The sequence below is a fragment of the Myxocyprinus asiaticus genome, chromosome 20 (assembly GCF_019703515.2).
Source record: "Myxocyprinus asiaticus isolate MX2 ecotype Aquarium Trade chromosome 20, UBuf_Myxa_2, whole genome shotgun sequence".
NCBI lineage: Eukaryota > Metazoa > Chordata > Actinopteri > Cypriniformes > Catostomidae > Myxocyprinus > Myxocyprinus asiaticus.
In genome coordinates, this window is record NC_059363.1 from 40,157,693 (window position 1) to 40,179,769 (window position 22,077).

Here is a 22,077-nt window from a genome sequence, read left to right on the forward strand (position 1 = left end):
ATTGAAAACAACGCATCCGGACGGAGCTTTTATCATTGCTGGGGATTTTAGTCATGGCAATTTGAGGACAGCACTCCCCAAATTTTATCAAAATATTTCTTGCCCTACAAGAGGAGACAACACTCTTGATAATGTTTATACAAACATCTCTGATGCCTACAAAGCCACCCCCTCCCCCATGTTGGACAATCTGATCACTTATCCCTGTTCATACTCCCCAAATATACCCCCATCATCAAACGTGTGAAACCCACAGTGAGGACTGTAAAAGTGTGGCTGGAAGGAGCAGACTCTTCACTACAGCATGAGTTCCAGAACACAGACTGGAATGCGATTGCTTCTCAGGCCAACCTGGACTCACACGCGGACTTTAATACCTACACAAATTCTGTTCTGCAACACATCAACAGGTGTGTCGACAAGGTAACCACCCATAAAACAATTAAAACATACCCCAATCAGAAACCCTGGATGAACAAGGAAGTCCAACTCCTGCTGAAGGCACGTGATGCTGCTTTCAGATCTAACTGCGGATTGAGGACAAATTTAAGAATAACTACCCCCGACGTATGTGGACAGGCATCCATGCCCTCAAAGATTACAAATCAGTGAACAGCACCCCCCCAACCAGTAATGCCACCCTCCCAGAGGAACTGAACACCTTTTATGCTCGCTTTGATCGTGGAAACACAGAACCACCCATAAAAGCTGAGCTCCCACCTGATGATCTGCCGCTCACATTTTCCACCAGTGACGTGTGCTCCACCCTGAGCAGAGTGAATGCACATAAAGCTGCTGGCCCTGATGGCATCCCTGGCTGAGTGCTCAGGGCCTGCACAGAACAGCTGCTGATGTCTTCACCAACATTTTCAACCTCTCCTTGGCCCAGGCCATTGTCCCCACCTGCTGTTTTTTACCAGTACCAAAACATGCTGCTGCAGTGGCCCTCAACGCCGCTCTTACTCCCATCATCGCTAAGTGTTTTGAGAGGCTGGTCCTCTCCCACCTGAAAACATGCCTGCCCCCAACACTGGACCCATATCAGTTCGCCTACAAACCCAAAAGGTCAACTGAGGATGTTATCGCCTCAGCTCTTAACTCCACCCTGACTCACTTGTACAAAAACAACACATATGTCAGGATGCTATTCATTGATTTCAGTTCTGCCTTCAATACTGTGATCCCATCCAAGCTGATCTCCAAGCTCACTGATCTTGGCATCAGCCCCACCCTCTTCATCTTCATCAGATGAAGAAAGTCATATATAGCTTGGATGGCCTGAGGGTGAGTACATTATCAGCAAATTTTCATTTTTGGGTGAACTATTCCTTTAAGTGTCGTGTGTCTCTGTGTGGTTGTTTTTTAGGTGGCTGGAATAACAATCCTTCTGCAGGCCAGTTCCAGGGCATTTCCGCCATCTCATGGTCCGGTGCAGTGTCTCTCCAAGCACTTCAGGAAACATGGCAGCACAGGTTGAGACCGTGTCCCTATCTGATGTTGAGATGTCCTCTGCTTTAGCAATAGAAGAAACTGAAGAGCTTCCATTCTCTTTTGTTAACATCTCTGCAATTGTGTGTGGCCATAGCTACCTGCCAACCCGCTTTGGTAGCCTTGTGGACAATGCCTTGTGTACATATCAGGGTTTGTCGTTCGACAGATTTTGAGAAAGCCGTCCTGTGATGTGTGTTGTGCTAGCTTGGTGACAGATGCTGTATCTGCGTCCGAGCTGATATTGGTTCAGAGGATGTTTTTTTTGTGTTTTTTTCTCAGAGAGCACATTCAGGAAACACAGTTTGGAATTGACAACCATCATTTTTTGCTCTCGTCATTATTTGTGTCTGTCTTCCACAAACTAAGGCTGCACCACATTGCCAAACTGAACACTCTTAAATTACAGAGTGGCAACTCAAGAAAAAAGCTGTGCAAAGCAGTTTTGTTCCAAGGATTTTAGCTCCCATCCCTGTTTTATTGCATAACTTGTACAGGTGGGATCGGCTCTAGCCCCCCGCGACCCTACAAAGGATAAGCAATTATAGATGATTGATGGATGGATATACTATATGGTCTATTATGCTATTATTATTATTATTATTATTATTATTATATTATACTATTATATTATTGTACTATTCACTATTTGTTAAAATTATGCATATACTATTTGCTATTATCAATCTATTATTGTTATTATACTACTGTATTATATTATACTAATATTATTGTACTATTCACTACTATTTTATTTACTATTTTATTTTATATTGACTGTATATTCTACAATTTCTTTTATTGCTATAAAAAATATAGAAAGCAGACTGACTGCCAGTGTCTCACTATTTGATTTGTACTTGCCGATTGAGTTCCATTTTTCTGAATGATGATCAATTATTTGTACATACAGATGCACTATTTATTTATTTATTTATTTATTTATTTTCAGTATTTCATAGTGAATGATCTGTGTTCTGACCTGGAGTACAAGAAAATTTAAAATGATTGGGTTGAAGACAAAAAAAGCCATTTCCACAATGAAAAACTTTATTCACATTTCATGTACATTAAATTAAATTATATTAGGCAAGTCTCCACAATTATTAACCAAGAAAAATAAGCTAAATCTATGCTTGACAAGCTTGAGTTTTCACAGTTCCTGATGACAGTGAATAATTTTCCAAGACTAACTATCGAGATTCTAAGTAACTGGAGACAGAACTTTTTTGTACTCCATGCAGATCCATTGAAAAAAATGCATAAACCATTGAAATCGGTCGAGAAATGTAAACGTTATTGTGCTTTTTATCCAGAAAAGCCGCAGCTCCCCTGTTTACTTGTATTTGTTTACAGTGTAGTCTTGCCTGGTCAAATATGGCAGACGCGTTGACGTATCACAGCAACGGGCCAAAGCGGCCAATGAGGCGTCTATGTACTGATATATATATATATATATGTCTATGCGAATACAGACTAATGCCACCTGCTGGAATGGATAGTTATTTCCTCTCACGCAGGCGCAGAACGTTTAGTCTTTGCGGTGTGTTCAAGAGCAACTTTTTGGCCCAGACGCAGGCAACTATGGACAGCCAAGAGGGTCAAAATTCATGTGTTTTGTATCACCGTATTAAGCTTTGAAATGCCGTTTTCTAAACGCTGTGAGGCATTAAGTAAACGCCGTACGCCGTCACGTGTTTAGTAAACACCACACGCCGTCTGGTGTTAACTTAGCACCTCACATAACTTAATTAGCCAATTAATTTGCTCATCTACATAACTCCTCTCGTGTTTGAGATATCTACGGCAAGGTCTGAGGATTCAACTAATTAAAAGGCAACGAGGAACTTTGTTTCACATTGCAAACGCACATTAAATGACTGCACCCGACTTTTGTTGTCAGATAATCCAGGACCTGATGTCCTTCTGTCATCATTATGTAGGTAAGGATTGTCTCTGTCCAAAACTATTTATTCAACTGCTCATACGGAATTTGACTCAGGGTTTGTGTTAAGGTTTAACAGCTAGGTGGCTAACTAAGCTGGCTATTGTTTTTCACGAACTTTGCAAGCTAACTAAAGTATTAAATTCTTTCAAAAACGTGGAAAAAAATAACATTCTTATTGATTCCAAACTCCTGAAAAGTTGTGTGTGTTGCAAGTATTAGAAAAGCACTGATGTACTCATTCTCATAACTTTTTTTACATTATATTTACATTTTCAGAATTGAAACCATGCATAGGAGTCTGGAGTGGGCAAGGGGCAGGCTTAGAAATGCTCAGTCTGCAGAAGAAATAATCCATGGGATAACAGAATTTATTCAGATGGTTTGGAATTTAGACAGGAGAACACATGAAGGGAAATGACATCACACTGAAATGAAACTCATTCAAAGATTAAAAATAAAATGCTTTTCTTGTTGAGGTTGTTCTGAACAGTAATTATTGTGACAATCACATCGTTCAAAAATCATTCAGTTCATGGAATAATTGTTTAGTTTGCTTTGCTACTTACTTACAATCTAAAACAAAGAATGGCATAATAATATTTTTCAGACGGATCTGGGTATCGACCGCCATTGATTAGTAGTGGATCACAAGGTGCACCATCGTATACCATTACCCGGAGTCAGCTGTCATTTCTGAGGTCTTGAAGTTTTACAGTACCACACATGGCAAATATTCTCCACACATCTTTATCCACAATCAAAAGATGATAAAGGTATGTTGTGATTGTATTACACTGTAAAAAGTGGTAACCTGCAATGTTTACTGTATTGAGGCTGATACAGTGATGTTAAGTCATATTTTTGAGTTTAATAAAACATTTTCATTTTACTACATGCGCACATTTTAGTTTTTTTTTTTTTTTGTCCGTTAAAAAACAAACATTTATACAACAGCTAGTTCCGGTCCTCTAATCTGATTCACACGCTTGAATATTTAGTTTTTGCATCACATAAAATTAAAATGAGTAATCCAATGTACATTCAATAATTCTTTTGGTTTTGCTGTCTGATACAACAGTGAGCTAGCTGTTGTGTGCATGTAGTAAAATTAAAATGTATTTGTTTTATTAAACTCAGTACACATTGCAGGTTACCACTTTTTGCAGTGTATGTAATACAATCACAACTTCCCTTTATCATCTTTTGATAGTGGATAAAGATGTGTGGAGAATATCTGCTATCTGTGGTACTGTAAAACTGCAAGACCTCAGAAATGACAGCTGACTGTGAGTAATGGCATAAGATGGTGCACCTTGTGATCCAATACTAATCAATGGCGGTCGAAACCCAGCTCCGTCTGAAGAAATATTATTATGTCATGCTTTGTTTTAGACTATTGAGTAAGTAGCAAAGCAAACTAAACAATTATTCCATGAACTGGATGATTTTTGAATGATATTATGATTGTCTAAATAATTACTATTCAGAACAACCTCAACAAGAAAAGCGTTTTATTTTTAATCTTTGAGTTTCATTTCAGTGTGATGTAATTTCCCTTCATGTCTAAATTCCTAACCATCTGAATAAACTCTGTTATCCCATGGTTTATTTCATTTGCAGCCTGAGCATTTATGAGCATCCCCCTTCCCCACTCCAGGCTCCTATGCATGGTTTCAATTCTGAAAATATTTATGAGAAGGAGTACATCAATGCTTTTCCAATACTTGCAATACACACAACTTGTCAGGAGTTTGGAAAAACATTTTTTTTTTTCCACGCTTTTTGAAAGAATTTATTTTAGTTAGCTTGCAAAGTTTGTGATAACCAACAGCCATCTTAATTAGCCACCTAGCTGTTAAACCGGAACTTAAACCTGGAGTCAAATTACATGTGAGTAGTTGAATAAATAGTTTTGGACAGGAGAGACAAAATCCTTACCTACATGATGATGACAGAAGGACATCAGGTCCTGGATTATCTGACAACAAAAGTCGGGGGCAGTCATTTAATGTGCGTTTGCAATGTGAAACAAAGTTCCTCGCTGCCTTTAATTATTTGAATCCTCCGACTTGCCGTAGATACCTCAAACACGAGAGAGGAGTTATGTAGCTGAGCAAATGAATTTGCTAATTACGTTATGTGAGGCGCTAAGTTAACACCAGACGGCGTGTGGCGTTTCCTTAACGCTTAACGCCGTTTACTTAACGCCTCACGGCGTTTAGAAAACGGCATTCCAAAGCTTAATACGAAGATACAAAACACATTAATTCTGACCCTCTTGGCTTTTTTCGCCGCTAGTTCTCTGATGCCGGTTTGGTGTGTCTGGGCCATAACGAAACAGGAGACTCATTAATATTCATGTATACTCCGCCCAGCGCAACCGAAAATTTCAGAACACAAGGCATATCCTTTTTTTCCACTATATTATTTGCAACTTTTTAAAAATAATTCATTTAAATAATTTGAAGAATTAGAAGAAATAATTGTTATTTCTGACTTGATATTAAAATAAAAAGGACCAAGACTTTATGTAAGTTATTTATTTTTTGTAATATGTCAAAATCAAAACAACATTTGAACTTAACAACTGAGCAATGCTCTTTTGAGCAAAATATAAATGTACTTGGAAAGGAAAGTTTTACTTAAGCGAACGAGTATTACTGGCCAACAGATGGAGACAGTGAGTAATTTTTGGTTTATCAAGGCCTCATTTCCAAATAATTTGCTGAACAATTTTCAGTGCAAGCTGTAAAAAATAAAAATAAAAATGTGTGTATATATATGTAAAGGCTGTTGGCTAGTAAAGTGGTTCTACATTTGGACAAGAGGTAGCTCCTGTAGAAACATTCAAAATCTGGAAGTCAAAACAATGCAAGAAGTGGTGCATTTCTTTTCATTGAAGGGTTTCAACACCATTCACGTACTTAGAATGACAAAAATGAGAATGAAACAAAATGAAAAGTGATTTTTCATTTTAGTTAAGTGAAGCACTTAATAATAATGAATGGAACTTTTTGAGTATGCAGGCCTCTTATCAGTTCAAATGAGTCACAAAGATGTGTATGAAACTTAAAATCACTTTCAAAGCATGACAGCTAAGCAGTAAGGGCTGCCTCTAGATGTGTCATTATTTTCAGGCACCAGTCAGAGTCAAAGGGTGCAGATATTTGCATCTTGCACTTTGGTTCTTTCTTTTGATTAACGTTTAAACAAACGAGACAACAGCAAATATGTGAGCAGAGTACAAGAAAACATAATTTCCATGTGAAGGGGAAATTACAGAAAATGTGTGGCCTCAAGCAGTCTTTTGAACAACATGGATGAAATAACAGGGCACCTCTTCTTGCCCTGGAGTGTACTCCTTGAAGTCACCATATACACTGTGTTTGCATTTTCCAAAAAATGATCCTCTTAAAATCTCCTTAAAACTCTCCAGACGGTGGGGGTAGTATGACAGCCGGAATTTACTACAAGACAGAAAGAAATCATCTTAAGAACATGTATAACCAACTCCTGATACATACTGATTCCGTTTGAAAAAAAAAAGTCATGTGTTGAGGTATTGAAAGACCTGTTCAGGAAACTGGTGTAGGTGTGCAACATTTAAAACCATAGTTACCCAAATAGAAACTATATATTAATTTGCATGTACATCGAAAATGCATCTTGTTTATGTAGATAAATTCGAGTGTTACAAAAAATGCCCACAGGATGTGATTTCCTTGCAAGTTTACAACCACCCAAAAACTGACCCAGCTGGAAGCTCTGGTCAGAGTACCTTGTCTCAGGCAGAGTCTGAATGCCCTCTGGCTGGGGCAGTACCAGGGTGTAGTCCAGTGTGATCATGTTAGGTTTGCTATTAACCCATAGCACCGAGGTGGAGATGTCCTGTTTCAGGTCACTCTGAAGGTCACAATATTACGTGTATGAGACTCAAAATACAACAGAAATGTTTCACTTTCACATGCAAAACTGTAGAAAAATGATAGACTATAGAAAAAAATATAACTTATAGTCAATGGAAAATGCACATTCTAACATGCCACAATTATTAGTTGTAACTTATATTTAAAAGAGTGTTGCATTCTACTGGCATGTTTTGCTGATGTAATGTAATCTAATTAGTGCTGTGTCTACTAATACACGATTTTACCATATTCTATTTATGTTAATGCAGCTAATGCTAACAAAATAATTATCAGTAGGCCCAAAGGGAATCTGCACTCTTTTTTCATGTTTTCTGCACTGAATGTAGGGGAAGATCTTTGTTGAAGTTTGTGCAATGAAATTAAATAAATGTACTGAGAGGACTAAGACAAGCCCTGATGTGAAATACTTGAGGAAAACAAGACATGTTGCTGCATGACCTTTAGACAAAAAGTAAGTGAACTGGCTATACATGACAATGGAGATAAAGGACCATGATGTCTCTGCTCCTTAAGGCAATGTAGCCTCAAGTAAATATATAATACATTTGGGTTTATACCTTATAGTAAATATTCTTTCCTTGGGGCGCTCGGCCAGTCTCAAGGATGTAGTCATAGTTACGGTGGTCAATGATCAGGATACCACTGGGTTTCACCATGCTGGCTATGTTTTGCAAGGCAAGCTTCTGATCACTCTGGTCCCCTTTGAGATATAGGTATGCAGTTGAAAGAGGTCAGTCAATAGTTAAAGTAAAAAAAAAAGAAAAGAAAAAGAAATTAGGTAAAAACTGAAACTAATTTGCTTTGATATTCTTACCTTTGAAGTCTGGTAAATGAGCAAATGAGTTCCCCAAGCAGATAACTGCATCAAAACCATCTCCAGGTTTCTGAACATCTTCTGGTAATGTAAGCCAGTTGGCCTCCTCAATTACTGAAGGGAAATGATCAGACCACGCAGAAACATTTAATTGATTCTCATGTACTGTAACAGTGATGTTTACAGATTCTATACCATCAATAAACATCAAAACAAGGATCTTTACTTACCCCAGTTATCAAAGGATGGCTCTTTTCTTCTCTCCCATCTCTTTTTAAGAGCATATTTGAGCATTTTGTCACTGGCATCCACACTAACCACATTGAATCCCTCCTCCACTAACATGATGGAATCCACCCTTGAAAAAAAAAAAAAAACTTTGTAAAGTGGACTCTCCTGGTGGTATTGACAAACAAATATGTCATGATTTTCTGGCACCTCAATCATCATTCATTATTTATTTCCAAACTTAGTTGCATAAGTATCCTACATATTGTAAAGCAATGCTCCAATGTGGCCATAATTACTAAAAGTTGAAGTATGTAACTTTTTCAGTGTTAAAATACTTTCTCCAATACCATCTTAATATACAGAGACAACTATAAGTAAGCCATTCATAGGTTAATCATAGATTATGCTGAGTCAGCAATCCTCTGTCCAGACATTGCCCTGTGAATAGCTGCTACATGCCACTGTCCAGCAGCAGTAGAAGATATTATTAGTGCAGGTTAGTGTGCAAGTGTTTCATTGGCTGGGAGCAAAGTTTCAGTGGATCATGTACCGTATTATCTATTTGTAACATCCGCACCATGAGTAGGCCCTAATTTTAGAAGGGGTGTGACCTACAATCACCTCCTTATGCTGTACCAACAAAGCATGTTTACAATGCAACAGTGTAAACAGTTAATGCTGACAAAATGTTTATCAGTGTCCATTACTCTGATTTTTGCTCTGCATGTAAACACCTTTACCAGCGTACTTACCGGCTTGTCCAATTTATAATTTGATGTCAAAAGCAGAGAATAACCGATTATTTACCGACTTGCTTAGTCTGATTTTTTAAATAAGTTGATTTTTGGTACTTATCAGCATATTGGTGTGCATTTAAACATACTCACTGTCAAAATACTTTATCCTATCCCAGCTTAATATGCAGAGACAACTAAAAGCAAGTCATTTGAAGGCTGATTTCCCCAAAAAGTATGTATACACTGTGGCACTATCTAGCATTGCTGTTTATTGAGCGTTCCGGTGTTGTGTCGAAGTCTGTTTCCCCGTTGGATTCTGTTTCCCCCAGCCCCGCCCCCGTCCAAAAGGCGAAGGAAGCGCGCGTTCTCAAAAAGCTTGCCCCCTATATGCTGTGCTCGTACCACTGAGGTACTATGGAGTGCGCTAAGGCAGTTTTATCAGTAGAATGTTGTACTCTAGAAGTGAAAGGCAAATTTCATGACTGTGTAGTTATATTTTGAAAATGGGGTAACAGAACGTATGTTTGTTGCATTTTTTATGTCTTTATGAACACAACTACCTACTGTTATTTCTATCAATATATAATATTATATTTGTGAGTTTTCATTTTGAATATTGTAGACTTTTGGAATAAATGTGTTCTTACTCGCATAACTATGATTTTATAGGCTAAATATGCGACCACTCTCACAAGGCACAATACCTGGACATATTGATCATATTTCTCCTTTTTCCCCCTTAGCCCAGCTTTTTATTTATTTTGTTTACATTTAGTTCATTGGCTGAAAGTAAACAGTCTCCCCAAGTGGCAAGCGCTGAAGCACTGGCTTTAAAAAAACACTATTATTCCTCAAACTAATATTGGATTAAGGAATTAACATTGATGTTTACATTATAACGCAATTGTTAAAATGTTATTGCACTACAGATATCTTGTGATACCTGTGAAATATGTGTGTAGGAAGGCCAAAGATAGAGGAGAAATTTCTGTGTGTAGCATGCTGAATCTCAGTGAGACATAAGGAAGGAACTAAAAGACCAAAAACAAACCAAAAATGTATAAAGTTTAATGTTTTTTACATACCTGTAATTTTGAGATTGATATTGTTTGTTTTTCATTGATTTTGAATGTTTGTTTTGAATTACTTAGATTTTTCCATACATATATATTATTTGTAATATTTCTTTAATTCTCACATTTTAAATGGTATATTGTTTTCTTAATTTTTTGTTAATGTGTTAAATATTGTCCATTTAGACATTTAGTTTTGTATTTACTGAAATTTGTAGTGATATATTACAAATTATCACCATCTATATCTTTTGTGAAAAACATTTAAACAGCAAAGCAAGCTGCTACCGTGCTGGTTTCAACTAAAGTGAACTGTATTGTATATTCTAAAAGGTAAGTATGCACAATTTTTTTTTTTTTTAATGGTATTAAAGTATTCCATGTAATGCTTGTATGAGCTTTCTTTCTTATTAAACACAGGGGGAACAGTATCTGACCAGTTGTCAGGATGCTATCCCCCTCCTATAATGGACAAATGTAGGTATAGAAGGCTACAAATCACAGGACTTATCTGTTGTGGGGAAACAAGTCAACAGTATGAATTTGACACATGTACGAGCTTTCTTATTGAACACAGGGGGAACAGTATCTGACAGTAACGTTCTCAGCTGTCAGGATGCGTTCCCCCTGCTATAATGGGGGTGGTTTTAAGACAAAGCTAAAACCTAAAAATTTGTGTGATGTTATTTTTTTATCTACAATTTGTTTTGATCTTTCTTCAGTAAATTGTGGTGAAAGTGTACTTGTTGGGACAGAAAACCATCAGATTTAGTTTACTCTAAACATCTGAACTAAAGTGGACAACGGAGCTCTCGTGGCCAAACCACGCAATTGCATTTCTAAAAAAAAAAGAGAAAAAAAAAAAAAGCTGGGCTAAGGAAAAAAGAAATATGGTCGCATATTTATCCTATAAAATCACAGTTACGTGAGTGAGCACACATTTATTCCAAAAGTCTACAACATTCAAAATGAAAACTCTCACAAATATAATAATATTTATTGATAGAAATAACAGTAGGTGGTTGTGTTCATGAAGACATAAAAAATGCAACAAACATAGGTTCTGTTACCCCATTTTCAGAATATAACTAGAGAGTCATGAAATTTGCCTTTCACTTCTAGAATACAACATTCTACTGATAAAACTCGTTCAAAACTTTAGTTTTGAGCCTTAGTGCACTCCGTAGTACCTCAGTGGTACGAGCACAGCATCTCGGGGCGAGCTTTTTGAGAATGCGCGCTTCCTTCGCCTTTAGGACTTGGGCGGGGCTAGTGTGAAACAGAATCCGATGGGGAAACAGACTTCGACACAACACCGGCCATACTGACACAGCAACTTGGCTTAAAGGGATAGTTCACCCAAAATGAAAATTCTCTAATCGTTTACTCACCCTCATGCCATCACAGATGTATATGACTTTTTTCTTCAGCAGAACACATTTGAAGAAAAGCAGAAAAAATATCTTAGCTCTGTAGGTCCTTAAAATGCAAGTTGATGGTGATCCGACTTTTGAAGCTCCAAATCACAGACAGTCAGCAAAAACGTCATCCACTACTCCAGTGGTTAAACTGCTGTCTTCTAAAGCGAAACGATCACTTTTGGTGTGAAAAAGATCAATATTTAAGCTATAAATAGTTATAAACTATAAACAATCGCTTCCAGTCAGCAGAACGCCGAGTCCACGTGGTCTCTCATGTGACATATTGGCGTTGGAATTTCACGTACCTAATCTCAAGTTTTTCTCTTGGTTGAGACATCCAGGATAAGCACACAAACGTGCCATTGTGAGTAAACAATCAGATACAAATACAGATCTAAACCAAAACCAACGAAGCTTCTGTACAGCATTCTTCCTCTCAGTTGTAAACAGCACTGCTCATCTGGATGTGTCACACGTGTGTCAGTTCTCGCGTGATCGTGCCATCGCAATTATGTCACACGTGCATACTGCCGCTGACTTGAAGTGATCCATTATAGTTCAAAAGTACTAGATATTGATTTTTTTTTGCACCAAAAGCGATTGTGTCACTTTAGAAGACATTAATTTAATTGCTGAAGTCCTGTGGATTATGTTTACGCTGACTGGCTGTGATTTTTGGAGCTTCAAATGTCGGATCACCATCCACCTGCATTTTCAGGACCTACTGATCTAAAATATTTTTCTTCAAATGTGTCCAGCAGAAGAAAGGAAGTCATACACACCTAGGATGGCATGAGGGTGAGTAAATGATGAGAGATTTTTCATTTTTGGGTGAACTAACCCTTTAACCATTGCCATCAGTTTCGGACGGGACTATCTGTTCGTTACTAATAGAAGACAGGGTAGTATTTTTGGGAAAGATGTTTAAAATGGAGAAAAAAATCATTATTTTTGAAATTCTGTTTGGTGACGATAGTGGCGCAGAAATTACAGCTTTAATGTAAAGGACACTAATCGACATCTGAATGAATGTTCAGAAAAAGATCCACCCTTAGAAGATTACTCTTTCTGTCTGTTGACTAAAACTAATAGAAATTAGAAATAAATTGTATATATTTGTCAACAAATATAAATTTGTAAGTCTTCAGCCAGTGTCCTGTATTAAGCCGCCTTTTCACTGTCTCCGACATTCGCATACGACAGTCGTATTTCTCCCCCTAGTGGCAGTTGCGATTAATTGTCATTTTGCTCGCAATGTATTTTGTTAACTGAAGAAGCTACCAACAGTTTACCTCAGAATGACATTAGGCCTACTGTGTGTGATTTTGTTGAGCAGATAAAATTCAGGATTAATATTCACTTATTTATTATTAATAGAATAATTTATTATTATTACTGTTTTATAGTTAATATTATGATAATTAACAGTAACAACAACCCTAATTCAGCAAATATGAATCAGAAATACATAGATGTGATTTTAAATATGTAGGTTTTGCATGTGCAGAAATAAATGACACATGTAGGCCTACACATTTAATCACGCATTTACTGTAATTACAAAAGCTTTTTATGAATATTCAATGTAAACAATAATTTCTGTCTTCTACATAATTAATTGTCCAAAATACAGAAGTAGCAGGAGTTTAGAAAAAAGTTTAGGACAAAATCAATTGATATTGCTCACTTCGATAGTTTTGTATGAATACATCACTTCCGGTCGGGCGGTCGCATAGGCTCCTGTCTAGTCGCACGAGTTGAAATATTTTAACGCAGGCTCAAATTGGATCCGAAAATGTCGCATCCGGAGACAGTCGGAACCTCAAGCATCCCCCGTGCGACTCTCCATTGGAAATGAAGGACTTCCGGTCTATCATCTGTAGGATGCAGTGAAAAGGCGGCTTTAGAATCATCATTCTATGCATTTATGGCAAAGTCGTTTATGTCAGTCCAGCATGTAAAGAAAGGCTCTGATCCAACAAAGCTAAGAAAAAACAAAAAACAAACCTGCTGCCAGTAACAAAACAAAAGCATCATCTATTCTCTGACTGCAACTCGGCTTTTGTGCTACACTGTCAAAATGGCATTCGGCCTCAAAGGGATTCAATGCCAAACCCCGTGGCCGAGATTAGTGCGATGTAGAGTTAATACTAAGTAAAGCATACAGCAACAGTCCACCAGAGTGAATTTATCTCTGTCCCTAAGGCCAAATACTGTGTACAGACCTACAGCAAGACAGACATGGTGAGTTGTGCTGTAGGTCTGTAAAACGTCGTTCTTTCTTTCTTTCTTTCTTTCTTTCTTTCTTTATGACAGTGGTGGCAAATGCCAAGTCAACGCAGTATTATTGTAATAACTATAGTAGTAACTATAGTACAACTATGGTATTGTCTAATAACTAATCAAATAGTTTTAAAGATGTAATGGAAATCCTTGTAAGAAAGCTGTTAAAATAAACCAGCATGTAGCTGAGTGTGCCTGTAAACAACACTGACATTATCATCTCCGGTCGGCCTTTATTCATAGAGAGACAACACATCCTACATGTTTTTATTTTGTATTATTATTATTATTATTATTCTATTATTTTATATAGAAGTCATACCCTGTGCCACAGGCAACATCCAGCACCATCTGAACCCCGTGTTTTCTGAGCAGGGACAGCACCCAGCTCTTATACTCCTCTGTCCTGCTCCGAGTGTCACCGATGTACAACTGCCACACTTTCGCTGCTTTCCCATCGGCATATTGATCAGGAAGACCGACTGCAGCCACACCAAGAGAGCGTGTGCGGTAAACACTGTCCACCATGCTGAAATATAACACCACGTTATGTAAATCTTCTCGTCTACCTGATATGAAACAAACTACTCTGTGATTTTTGTCCTCGACTGTTTTGGTTTCTGCTCATACTTGCAACGTCCGTATGGAGATTTATATAACGTCCGTGTTAAAAGTGAAACTTTTGACCAATCGAATGAGCGTATACACTCACGCCTACATTTTCATTAATCGTGACGTGTGACGTCTGAAAAACACACCCTGACCTGAATTTCATCAGATTTTTCCTTAGTGTCATGATTACATGGCTGCAAAATGTGATTGAAATGATCATATATGACATCTTCAAAATTATATTTAATTATATTTAACCTCAGGTTGAACTCCACATGACATTTTCTAAATTAATTAAATAATTGTTAATGACCTTTTCTGTCTTTGAAATTGTATGGTTGAAACCTATAGACCATTTTATTGCTGTGTTTTTCGATGAGTTCTTGTAGCTCAACAGGTAGAGCAAAGCGCTAATTGTTACCAGTCGGTTTGATTCCCAAGGAACTGACAAAGGAGTGATGAAGGATACTGATAAAATGTATACCTTGAATACATTGTAATCATATGTATAACAGTGCATACATTGCTTTAGATTAAAATGTCTGCCAGATGAATGTGTAAGCACTGTTTATGAAAGCTCTCCAAAATCAGACCTAGTTTAGTCATATATATAGTTTTCATTTGTAATTTTTTTTTCCTTTCAGATAAAACATTGGACCATAACAGGTTATGTAACACTTGTCATTTTGATGTATGCCTAATAGTCAAAGGTAGTTCATTTCCCTTAGTAACTTTGTTTCAACATATCTGTATTCCTGTTTGCCGAATCATCACTGCTATTATGTGTTATTGTGTGACAAAATAAACACTGACTGGAGTGTTTGCCATTATATAATTAGTCAGAGAAATTACGATTCTGTCTACTTAAAAAAAAAAAAGAAAATTACATGATTTTGCTGAGTCATGTTAAACAAGTTATGACTATATATCTGGGGAAAAGCTATGAAACGTCCTTAAATTTATCTAATGTCTCTTGCAAGTTCAGTTCTGTTCTGTTCAGTTGCAGCATAGACAAAGTCTGGACTCAGCACTAAACTTCTGGCATTGACTTGAACATTCTTGAACAGATAATCTGTTTCTACCCCTTCACCCCTCTCGTACTCATTGACACCAGTATGAGCACTGATTCAGTAGAAAAGAAAAAAAAAGTAGCTGGCCACACTTTCCATGTTCAACAGTTGGTTTTCACTGACTACTTTACATTGACTATTCATGGAATCAGTCAATCCAAAAACTTTGTCAATCAGATAAAGTTTGCTAGCTTTCTCTTTAAGCTATTTAATTAGAATTTAATGTAGGTAGTTTAAATAACTTCTTAGACGAACCAACATGACCAAGAGATGACCAAGGATTTGCTTTACAAAACTCTTTCAAACTAATACTTTAATACTAATAACCAAATACTAATATTGTTCCCCAGAATTTTATTTTTGGAGTTACTTAAATGAAATAAAATGTTTCTATTAATTATGGACTCTAGTAAGGCACATAATGTTAATTTAGGATATCAAGCATGTTATTTTTAAACACACAATTAACAAAATTTATATGACGACAATGCTATTGTAATGAACTCTCTCTAGCCAATGACAAGTGAAAAGGGAAATGTTGTTTCATAGGGGCGCATTATATTATCCACACTGCTTTTCAGCAGATCAGGTATCTGATATATTGAGAATAGAAGAGATGATAAAACCATTTATAAGATACTGAAAAGTGTGACAAAGAAATTCTGTCTTTATCTCATCTGTGGGCCACGCTCATATTTAACCAGACATTACTAGTCTTGAATAAATAAAATATTAACTTCATATAAATAAACCTTTGGGCCAACTTTAGACCATGCACCAAAACAAGGTTATAAAGCCACTAAAGATGAATGTTTGTATTTGTGAGGATTGATAAATGCCTGAAAGATTCGCTACATAAGTCAACATTACATTCAGATTTATTTAAGGCATGCCATATGTATTTGTGGAGCAGCCATATACTGCAGAGATCATTTTACAGTTTCTGAGGAAAAAAAGCACTGCATTTTATGTTGTATTCAGCCATATTTCTTAGAATCTAAATATTGATGTTCAACACTCATATTTTACATAAAAAAGTGTGACAATATTCACGGCTCTTAAAGACTTTGCTGTCAGTATTTGGGTTATGTCTACATTTCTGCCTGAGCCAGTTTCTTATCACTATCTCTAAGATTAGTCAGTCCTTTTGACCTTCAGTTTTTAAGAACACAGTGTCTAAACATATTTAGGCATTGTTTTAAACACCCAGTCACACCTAAAATGGATACATTTTATGAATAATGGAAAATAAAATGTTATGATAGCTAGTTAATTTCAACATAAATTCTTTATACATATTGTAAATACTGTAGCTAATCCACTTGGGAAGCTGGATGGGTGCCATTAATTTTGGGCCAGGCACAGAAGGTGTGTAGGCACTAATAGTTTTTGTAAGTGCTCTATATTATTATTATTATTCATCTGGCTAGGGAGTCTATGGCAGCCCATAGAACCATATGTTAAATAGTGGTAAAATTTGGCACACTGATTGGAGTGGGTCTAAACTTAATTAATGTTGTTGTCATTCTTTCAAAGTCTCTAGCACCACCAACAGCTGAGTCTGCCTACAGAAGGGAGGATGAACAGCTTGCTGTCTGGTGCAGTCAAAACATCTGGAGATAATAGTCGACAAAAAATAGTGGAGATGATGTAGGAACACCTCAGGAGGAACACCTCAGCACAACACCCACATTTTATTTACAGTATTATTATTTATTATTATTATTATTGTTATTATTATTATTATTTTATATATAATATGTGTCTTGTTCTGTATTTTCTTTGCACTGAAATCTTCTGTCACAATAAAAAAATCCTTGTGTAAGAATACTTAGCAATAAAGCTCATTCTGATTAAGATAAAACCTCAAAAGCATGAGTTATAGATGTTGCTGTTGTTTGTTTGTTTGTTATCCAAAATCGTTGGCATGTAAGATGCTAACAAATTTGATGGCAAGGATGCTAAACAGGAAAAGAGGCTGTATCCTGGCAATGCTTCAGTGTATTCAAAATAACACTAGGTGCAAATAGCACCTGCCATACAGTGCGGCTATTTGCACTCAAACAGTCTGGTGGAAACAATGAAATTAAAGACAAACTATGGCCCCAAGTGTTGTTTTAATGGCTTATTGTGTAAAGATGCTGAGGACGTTTTTTTTTTCTTTCAAAGGAAAACCGGGTTATTACCCTCTTTGCCAGAGTTTTTTTCCATCCTGTTTCCTGTCTCTACTCTTAATATTTACTATAATACTACTTCCTCGCAGTGATTTGGTGACAGTGAAGGTTGGGAATTTAAGAGAAAGATTTGATTTGGGTAAAATTAACCATGGTTTTACTATAGCAGCTAATATTGCTAATATTCAAAAATATATAAACACATTTAAAATATGCTGCAAAAAAAAAAAAAAAAAAAAAGAAAAGAAAAATAAAAATAAAGCAAAGTCATCAGAATTGCAAACAAAATCATCCTTGGTTATATTACTGTTTTTTGTCCTCTCTGACAATTTTGCTTTTGGATCAAGTTGGGTTCTGAACTCGCGACTACATTGGTACAGCTAGTAAAAACATGCATCAAACATCCACACCAACCCAGCCTTTTTATTTTTTATTTTTTTATTTATTTATTTTTGCATTAGATATGCAGCCAATAACCTACAAACAAGGAAGTCTTAAATAATGCCTGAACTAAAGACTGTGCTAACTAAATTCAGCCTCAATAAATGTGTTAACGGACTATGATAATGGCCTACTCGGACAACACATTGTTTCCTAGAGCTGGCAGAAAATATTCAAAACAGACACAAGCAGCGTATCTGTCAACCACAAATAATATAATATTGAACAGCAGCCGTTGGAGTTGCATTGGAGTGACGTCACCTCCCCTCTTCGAATGATTGGCTAGAGGAGGAGCTGTCGATCAAGAACTAGTGGACCAATAGGGACGCAAAACGCCCCCTGATTTACATGAAAATCTACTCACAAGTTTTGGAAAACCAAGCGCAGAGCTTGGAAACAAAAGCAAAGAAAAATACAGCGTAAGCATACAAAAAAATGAAAATATGATCAGAATTGTCAGAGAGCACTAAAACTAAAAGTAATATAACCAAAGAAAATATGATTTTGTTTGCAATTCTGATGACTTTGCTTTATTTAGGTATTTATTTTTAATTTTTATTTTATTTATTTTTTTTGCAGCATATTTTAAATGTGTTTATATATTTTTGATTCATGCTTGTTATTTTTTGATCTGCGCTAATAATTTTGATCTGCACTTATTTTGATCTGCGCTTTTTATTTATTTTTGTGCTTATTTTTTTATCTGCACTTATTATTTTTTGATTCACGCTTATTATTTTTGGATCCGTGACTGCAATAGTTTTGGAGGGATTTTGATCCCAGAAAACTCGCTACAATTCGTATTTTCAAATTTTTATAAATGCGGTTTATTGCGAAAAATTTTGATGGAAACACAGCTACTGTGGTAACTTTAGCAAAAATATGGTTCATTTTTGTAAGGCAAAGTTAGGGTTAGGTTTTAAGAGTAGGTGTTAGTGTAGGGTGCCTATAAGACTTTAAATAAACACAATAAACACGCTGCAGTGATGCCCGTATACTGTATGTTAATTACGGGTGCAATTAGTATCTTACACTAATTGTTGTGTGCACTTACTGCAAAGAACATGCTTTTGGTTGCTATTTTCACTTAGAATGAAAATTAACTAAGCTAGTTTGAACCAAGAGAAATTAACTAAGCTAGTTTAATCGTCACCGGTGCAAAGTTTTAAACACGCACCATCTACTGGTCAAAAGTATTATGTCTAAATCTTGCCAAGAAAGATTTGCCTTTCACCCTGAATTGTGCTTCAACTTGTGGTATTGTAATAAAAATGTTGAAAAATAATATTGTTTTTGCATTCCAGTTAATGTTGTGGCTTCACAGACAGAGCCCTTGATGGGCAATAGAATAGAATAGAATAGAATAGAATAGAGGTTCTGACGACAGTGAAAAACTATAAAATGTTAAATTGCTCAATAATATAAATCTCATTCATCCAATTACTATTGGAAGGGGCAGCAGAAACAATTTATTCACAGTTAAATATAAAGAACCAAATGAAGCAAATCTTGTTTGGGAAAAAAACAGATTAATGGCAGATGTACTCTTTCCTATGACATTTATTTGAATTGACACTTATGCAGTATAACACAATTTCATATCACATACTAGTAGGCACTATAATCAAATTGTTTTTCTATTTGTCTATAATGAAATAGTTTGTCTTCAGTAGTACTCAAACAATTGTAACATACCAAATACAACCATGTTTCCTATCATGTATGCCTATAGAAGAAGACAGAGCCAATGACTGTTTACATGAAAATTACAAAACAGCTTATTCCATGGTTTTTGCAGAAAGTGGAATCCTTACGCTGTTTAAGGGATAAAGAAAAATGGTTTTAAATACCTAGGTGGCTTATGTGGCCATATAAACGCACACACACACACACACACACACACACACACTATATAAGTGTTTCACTATACTGGCAGCCAAAAGTTTGGAATAATGTACAGATTTTGCTCTTATGGAAAGAAATTGGTACTTTTATTCACCAAACTGGCATTCAGCTGATCACAATGTATAGTCAGGACATTAATAACGTGAAAACGTACTATTACAAATTGCATTTTTTTTCAGAACTTCTTAAACTACTTCAAAGAGTTCTCATAAAAAAAAAATCCTTCACATGCAGAAATGACATCTTTGCAAATCCTGGCCATTTTAGCTGTCAGTTTCTCCAGATACTCAGGTGACATTTCACCCCACGCTTCCTGTAGCACTTGCCATAGATGTAGCTGTCTTGTCGGGCACTTCTCACACATCTTACAGTCTAGCTGATCCCACAAATGCTCAATGGGGTTAAGATCCATAACACTATTTTCCAATTATCTGTTGTCCAATGTCTGTGTATCTTTGCCCACTCTAACCTTTCATTTTGTTTTTCTGTTTCAAAAGTAGCTTTTTCTTTGCAATTCTTCCCATAAGGCCTGCACCCTGAGTCTTCTCTTTACTGAGACGTCTATTTCTCAAACTAGAGACTCTGATGTACTTATCCTCTTTTTTAGTTGTACATCTGGCCTTCCACATCTCTTTCTGTCCTTTTTAGAGCCAGTTGCCCTTTGTCTTTGAAGACTGTAGTGTACAACCTTGTATGAAATCTTCAGTTTTTTGGCAATTTCAAGCATTGAATAGCCTTCATTACTCAAAACAATGATTGACTGACGAGTTTCTAGAGAAAGCTGTTTCTTTTTTTGCCATTTTTGACCTAATATTAACCTAAAGACATGCCAGTCTATTGCATACTGTGGCAACTCAAAAACAAACACAAAGACAATGTTAAGCTTCATTTAATAAACCAAACAGATTTCAATTGTGTTTGATATAATGGCATGTGATTTTCTAGTACCAAATTAGCAATTTACATAGTATGATTACTCAAGATTACTGGACTGATGGCTGCTGGAAATGGGCCTGTCTAGATTTGATCAAAAATTACTTTTTTCAAATAGTGATGGTGCTGTTTTTTACATGACCAGTTGAATGCCTCTTTGGTGAATTAAAGTACCAATTTCCTTCCGAAACAGCAAGATCTGAACATTATTCCAAACTTTTGGCCGTCAGTGTATAAGTGAGGACATCTCATAGACTTCCATTGATTTCATAACAAGCTAATGATATTTTCTATTCCCTAACCCGACCCCTAAACCTAACCCTCACAGAAACCTGAGCACATCAGTAGATTTAAAGCTAAATACTGTAAGATTTGGCTGATTTAAAAGCCTTTTTGACTAGTGAGGACCACCAAAGATGTCATCACTAGTGGGTTTTTGACAAGTTTCTCTATATTAGTGAGGACATTTTCAAAAATGTGGCACTCACAAATATAGTGAAACCTGTACACACACACACACGCACGCACACACACGCACACACACACACACACACACATACACACGTTGGTGCAACTATCCTATGGAGAGTCTATGGACTCTCCATAGACTCCATAATGATTTTTATACTGTATGAATTATAGTTTCTATCCCCTAACCCTACCCCTAAACCTAACTGTAAGGGGGTTCAGTGGAAAGGAGGAGGCGAGAACCGGCTTGACAACTTAAATAATAATTTAATAAACAACTTAAACAAAAACACACAACCATAAACACACAGTACAGCTGCCTGTAATTCTCTCTCTCTCGAACTGTCGTCCCCGGCCACCTTTATCCCTCGTGCGCCCCATCAGGCTGATTGGGGACCGGGTGTGCGTCATTCCAGCCCGGCCCCGCCCTCCTCGGCTCTACACTCCTCCCGGCGTTGCCTCAGGCCGGGGAGCCCCCGGCATGACGTACATCCCCCCTTCCTCTACGGGGGGGGGGGTGCCTGCCTTCCTCGACCTGGGAGGAGACAGG

General features: G+C 36.7%; 2 protein-coding genes across 2 annotated transcripts in view; both read right to left on the reverse strand.

Annotated features, from left to right (window-relative positions):
- Nucleotides 1-22,077, reverse strand: part of LOC127411120 (uncharacterized) — a 418,430-nt gene that overhangs the window by 144,687 nt on the left and 251,666 nt on the right. The gene's annotated exons all lie outside the window — the stretch shown is intronic.
- gnmt (glycine N-methyltransferase) lies at nucleotides 6,584-14,598 on the reverse strand. Its single transcript, XM_051646296.1, has 6 exons — nucleotides 14,247-14,598; nucleotides 8,410-8,537; nucleotides 8,180-8,293; nucleotides 7,923-8,065; nucleotides 7,215-7,339; nucleotides 6,584-6,903 (listed from the first exon to the last, which is right to left on the reverse strand). The coding sequence occupies exons 1-6, from the start codon at nucleotides 14,450-14,452 to the stop codon at nucleotides 6,732-6,734; spliced, it is 888 nt and encodes a 295-aa protein (XP_051502256.1). The 5' UTR covers nucleotides 14,453-14,598; the 3' UTR covers nucleotides 6,584-6,731.